Here is a 6499-nt window from a genome sequence, read left to right as displayed (position 1 = left end):
GTTTGAAGCCTTTTTGATGTTCAAACTCGTCTGGTTTAAATGCACTAAACTGTAAATTAGTGCATTTGCTGCAAACTGTAAATGGTCAGAATGCTATAATCTGGTTATTCAATCGTTGCAAATTGAATATTTTGGAAATCTGGATAAATTTTTAAAGCAGGAAAAAAAAAACATATTTATATTTTCCCCCAACAAGCTTAAGGTTATCCGCATTATTAATAATCATCATTTTATCTATAGATAATAATGAATGACATGGTGAGAAATGTTGTTTATCTCAAGGTTCGCTTCCATCATCAATCTTATAATAACTTCTATTATTTAGATAGATTAAACTTTAAGCTTAATGATCCCAAAGTGTGAACTATAAAAGGCAAAGATAATAAATATGTAACTATTATGGAAATAGTAACTTAAGTGGCGCTATAACTCACCACCATCTTCCTCCATTGGTTATCATTAGCATCACTGCTACTATTGACATCATCAGCGTCTGTGTTTACTGCCGTCTACACTGTCAACATTGTTATGGCTAAATTCATTTGTATAATGGCTTTAATTATGCTTATCATCGCCACCATAACAGCTATTATCATCCTCATTACTGTCACTCATCACTTCCATCATCAAGGCTTCAGGATTTCATTACTGGAGCCTGAAGCTCATCATTACAAATACATGTCTGAGTACGACTTATTCACTCATAGCATCACTGCAGCAAACACAAAGTTCAGAGTTTCTAGAACTGAAATGACCTCAATGACAAGTTTGAAAAATAGCCTTTAAACTACAAAGTACAAAAAACAAAAAAAAAATAAAATCTTTTTTCTTTCTTTTGTCTGAAATTCCTGGAAAACTTTAGATTTTTGATGAGCTTCTGGAATAAAGATAAATATACTGAATAAAAAAACTCAAAACAAGTGTAAAAATGGTTAGTGATGTCAGAATATTTAATATAAAAAGAATAAAACTAAAACGCAGAGCAGCATTTATTCCTTTTTGAGGTTAGCTGGAAAGTTATTACCGTTTATTCCTCTGGAAATATAAAAAGTCTGTGATGCACAGAAACATTCGCTGAAACTGACGAAGGGAAGTTCTCAAAAAGATTAAATCTATGAAATATATTTTGGAAAGAATATTTGAAAAACTTTGTGAAAAACCTTTACAGTTATGAAGTCAGATTAATGGCACAGATGGAGCCCAAGATGCTCCTTTACTCGATGCTTTAAAGACTCTCAGTCAGTCACTTAATGGCGACTAAAGAAAAAGGTTGGAACAAAAACGGAAGCAAAGTCACAGAAATCTGTTGAACTTCTCAGTGGGAGCAGTTTTCCTCGCTTGCTTCATTTTTAATTCCCTCTAGAATCACTGATGACTCTGTGGCCTAAATCCCTCTGATAACGCATCAGTGTTAGAGACCAAACACGCTTCCTCATCTTCCCATGGAGATCGTTAGGAAGCAAGATGAAACGCTCATTTCTGGCCAACCTGAGATCAAAGTCGATCCTTGTTTTGAAAGTCGGCTTTTAAAGACGTCGTTAGATCTCTGGGATTCCTGTTTATATCGGAGCTAAAACTTCCCAATAAAGACGCTTTGTTTGATTGTTGTGAAGCAAAACATCCCATTTTCAGGGTCCAGTTCTGATGGTCTCTGTCTATTCTAGAATTTCTATAATCCAGAGATGTGAGGACGGGATGACCTGTTTAACCCTGCAGTGCAGATAGAGTCGCTGCTAACAAACCACCGCCTGCGTTCTTCTCTGTCATCATTCATTTACTTCCTGCAACATCGGGATCCAAGCAAAGTAGAAAAACCTCTTTAAGTTTTTAATTAGATTTAAATGTATAAATAAAGCAGGTAGTAGCCGTAGGTAGTTTGGATTTCAATGAAACTCAGCAAATAAAAACACATTTAAGGTAAAAAAATGACATAAAACACAAATATTAAAATGTGGACTAATGAAGGAATATTTATTACCTGCTTAAAGGGTTAGAGTTATGAAAAAAAATCTTTAAATCTGATAAGTAGGCCTCATTGAAAGCTTTACTTATTTAGAAAAAGGAAATCTATTGGAGCAAAGCAAAGAAATAAATAAAAATATAAAACCAGCTAAACGCAGCCCAGTGGATGTAAATACATTTATTAAATTCAGCTGCACATTAATCATTAAAATTAGTCCAACCTTGCATTGGTCATAATCTGACCCTCCAGCTGTAAAAAATAAAACTCATAGTAACAAAGGTAAATATATTATATAAATAGAGTAAAGTCCTTCTATATTCCAGATCTTCATCTTTTATTATTATTCAATCAAACTATTTAATCAGCCTTTTAAGGATTTCTCATTCGTAATTCCATGAACATATTTTTATAATCTAGTCAGATTCATTTAAAATTTTAACCTTGGAATTCAAACCACATTCTGTCCAACTGGAAAAACTCGCTTATTTTAATTGTGTTAAAAATAAGGATTAAAACCATAAAGTAAAATCGATTTCTAAATATTTCCTTTTTTTTTTGTTGCTTTTATTATATTAGATTAGCTTAATATGGTTTTAATCCTTATTTTTAACACAATTTAAAGAAAGCCTCCGTCTACATAGCAGTTTAAAGGACCGTTTTTATTGTTTTTATTGTTGTTTTCTGTGTTTTAATGGGAAGAACTGGGAATGCACCAGTTGCTCCAGTTAATCCCTGGCAAACCGTTTTCCTCCCGGCTGCCAGGGATTATCTAGATTTAATGCAACGTCTCCAAATCATCCATCCTTCAGACATCGATTGTTTTCTCTGTTCAAACGTCAAGGAGAGGAATTTAATTGGCCGAAAGACTGACGATGTAAAAAATACAAAAAAATATAAATAATCAAAGGAAAAAATAAAGTAAGCATTAAAATTCAACCTGAAGGATCTATGTCCTCATTTAGTATGAAAATGCTGATTAAATCTTTTAAACATTAATTTCAACAGGACTTTATAACAATATTTAGTCTAGAAATGTTGTTTTATTTAAAAACAAAATGCTTCTTCGTCTCATTAAAAGAATTGAAAGCTTTTATATTGAATAAAAAAATGTCTAATGAAACATTTCTAGCAGAAAACCCAAATTCACCTCATTGAAATACAAAATATCGTATTTTAATTTTCTATTTTTAATCCTTACCTACAGCTGTATAGATGAATAGAGGAATTACATATGAGGCGGTTTACATTATTTCATTTATATTAAAATGAGCCAGAAGATGTCTTTGATTAAAAAAAGGTCCAATCCCAGCATGGATTCTTAAAACCAATGTTTCACAGATTAAATGCAGCATTTCTGCTTCAGCTTGATATGACAGCTGAGATTGCTGCTCCTGCCGACTGACAGTCAATCTCCTGGACTAGAATCAAACGTCCTCCTTTAACGAGGCTGTTTCATTAACACAGCAAATATGTTAAAGCGGTGGAGTGAATAAACCAGCGTCCAGCAGTAAACTGAGGGAACAGAAATGATCAATTTGATGCCTGAAGCTAACAAGCTTATTCTAAAGCCAGTCTGCCCGGATTATTCTGCAGGAATAAAAGTAAAAACAGCAGCAGAAGCCGACAAATGTCATCACGGCCTGTCACCTTCAATCTGTCGCCTAATCAGTCCTTCCTCCTCTTCCTCCTCCAGATATTAGGGAGAGCGGGAGCCCCAAGCCGGTGATGGTTTTTATCCATGGAGGTTCTTACATGGAAGGAACTGGGAATATGTTTGACGGCAGCATCCTGGCCAGCTATGGAAACGTCATCGTCATAACCGTCAACTACCGCCTGGGCGTCCTCGGTAAGCAGCTCTGATACCTTCACCTCTTCCTTCCTTCCTTCCTTCCTTCCTTCCTTCCTTCCTTCCTTCCTTCCTTCCTTCCTGCTGACGAGCATAGCTCTGTTTTTGTTGTTTGTATTTACCCTGTGATAATCTGATATGTGCGGATGACGTCTCGTCGCTCTCCTCTGACTGACGGCTGCTGTGTTGAGGTTTCTAATTTGATCGACCCAAACCACAGAAGATGGTTGAATATTTGACTCCACGCCAGTGAACGGTTGTGGGCGTGATGCCATCCAGCCTCTGTTATTGCTGATTTAATACTAAGGAATTGCTGGATTTTCTGTCTACAGCGGATGATGATTAGATGAGGTTTAACCGCATCAACATTGATGCTGGTTTGTGTTTCTATTTTTGCTCTGAATGACATATTTGCTGCAAATGAACCGTTTTTCACTGTAATCATTGAAGGCTGTCCCACATTTTTCCTCCTCAATCCTTTTATTTTATGGTTTTATAATCAGCGGCTTTTGATCTAGAAATGTAATTTCTGACTCTGTGTTTTTTATATTTTCTCCTTTCCTCTCATTGGTCGGTTTAAGGATTCCTTTTCTGTTGTGTGTCTCTCTATGGTCTCCAGAGGGCAGGTATTTATTGCCTATATGATGAGAGCAATCTCTCCTCCATCCCGTGTTAAATCCGATCACGCTGCGGTTTGTTGGAACGGGAGGAAATTATCTCATTTTCATGTTTGGTTGCTGAACTTTCAGGCTTTTCTGATTAAACTGGACTAGATTATGGATCGAGGCCAAAATCCAATAAGATTCTGTCTCTGCATATTTGTCTCTAATTGTACATCTATAGATCTATGTGTGAAGAATGGGCGTGGACATGCCTGACTCCTCCCACAGTAAATAAGCAGAATAAGTCAAATATTAATGTTAATGAATAAATTTTCTCTTATTTCCCACTGATTCCTTTTAACGTTGATTCTTCAGTCAGTCTGTGTTCATAAAACACGTCATTTGAAAAGATCTGCAGCATATAAAGATAAATCCAAAAACTAAGAAAACAATGAATAACTTTTAAATTATTTTCACCCAAAAACAAATCTGTCTTAAAGCTGCAGCTTTTCCATTTAAAGTAAAATCCTCCACATGGAGGAGTTTTAAAATAGAAGAAATAATCTGCACTTAAAATATGATAACAAAGATGTTTTCTGGTATATTTAATGTCCTTTATTGAGATTTTTAACTAACTATAATACATTTGTTGTAATTGTAGTTGATTAAGGAAGATGAGCCACAGTCAGTAAAATGAACATAGATTTAAATTTATCTCCAAAAGATTCAGAGATTTTTGTAATTAACATAATTTATTACTTTGCAGGAATCTGATCACATAAATTGACTGAATAATTATTTCCATTAACAGAATCATGATCTTTTTTTAACAGCACATTTAATTGCTTTTTTGCTAATAAAAAAAACAGAACAGATTAAGAAGAAGGTTTAGATAGAGCTATGGATTATAGATTATTATGCAGTTTTTCTAAAAAATCAACCTTTGGGAAAATAAATGAATATTTTAGTTTATCAGATTTAAACCCTTAACAAAAAGTTTTTTCTAAAGAAATAATAATCTAAACATAGAAAGTTTGATTTTTTTCCAGCACATTCTAATGAGAAATGTTTAATAATGCATGAAACTCGTTACCAACCATCACCTTCATGACGGAGTCACATTAGTTTTATTTTCCATGTTATAAACCCTGATTCAGACAAAGGAGGATAAACTTTGCTTTTTCTAGATGCATTTAAAGACCAAATTAAATGTGATTAAAGTGCTTAAAATATTGACCCCCCCCCCCCACACACACTTCCTTTCTTTCTCATTTTGCTCTGATGTCCAAACTGAAGGTGCTGCCGGCCGCCCTGATCAACATGGCGTCTCTCCTTACATCAGACCGTTAGCATGTTTAGCCTCATGTGTGCGAATGTGTGCGACGATTTAACTTGTAGTCGGTTACTGTGGTGAGTTTTTTAGGGTCGCTTTGGTCCGACATCCATATTAGGAAGAAATGAAGAACCTGTCAGTGATTAAAGTTGCATTTAGTTTTGCCTTTAAAAGTTTGAACTAATAGTTTATTTTCCTGGCAGCCATGTTTGATTTTAAATGATGGTGAAAAACCTTTGGTTGATCAGTTTGATCTAAAAAGAGACGTTTTTCCTTCTATTCAGAGGAGGATGGAGAACCCAGACTAACTAACAACTAACAGGGTAACATAAGTTCTGAGTAACTCATGAAAACGTCTGATTCACTGTTCATAAAGATGTGGTCACATGCTCATCAGGAGGCCAAGCCATCTTAGAGGTGGGACTAAAAAAACATGTGACTGGGAACGGTCTGAACCAATGGGACCAGTTTGCGTACTGGGTTGTATTCATTCAAAATGTTTTTTGTTTTTGGCTGATATGGTTAAAAAAGCCGTTGGTTTAAAACTCTGCATTGTTTCAGACGTACGACTAATGACTCAAACATGGAATATCTAATAAATCTACATCGTGACTATTTTACGGACGCTCCTCTCAGACATGTCTGCTTCTATGGTTCTATGGTCCAGTCCGCCGGGGAGGTTTCCGTTGGTTACGGTGTGCGTTCAGCATCAACCATCCACCTACAGCAGCACCTGTTTGCAACATGCTGCTCTG

At 35.4% G+C, this 6499-nt stretch overlaps 1 protein-coding gene across 1 annotated transcript in view; it reads left to right on the top strand.

Annotated features, from left to right (window-relative positions):
* LOC107100782 (neuroligin-1-like) overlaps nt 1-6499 on the top strand; it is a 147819-nt gene that overhangs the window by 135076 nt on the left and 6244 nt on the right. Inside the window, exon 5 of the mRNA XM_015399419.1 lies at nt 3657-3809. Within this exon, the coding sequence (XP_015254905.1) occupies nt 3657-3809 (153 nt within the window). The remainder of the gene's footprint in view (nt 1-3656; nt 3810-6499) is intronic.

The sequence above is a fragment of the Cyprinodon variegatus genome, unplaced genomic scaffold, assembly GCF_000732505.1.
Source record: "Cyprinodon variegatus isolate N-32 unplaced genomic scaffold, C_variegatus-1.0 Scaffold1010, whole genome shotgun sequence".
NCBI classification, from domain to species: Eukaryota; Metazoa; Chordata; class Actinopteri; order Cyprinodontiformes; family Cyprinodontidae; genus Cyprinodon; species Cyprinodon variegatus.
This window is presented reverse-complemented; position numbering and strand designations above follow the sequence as displayed.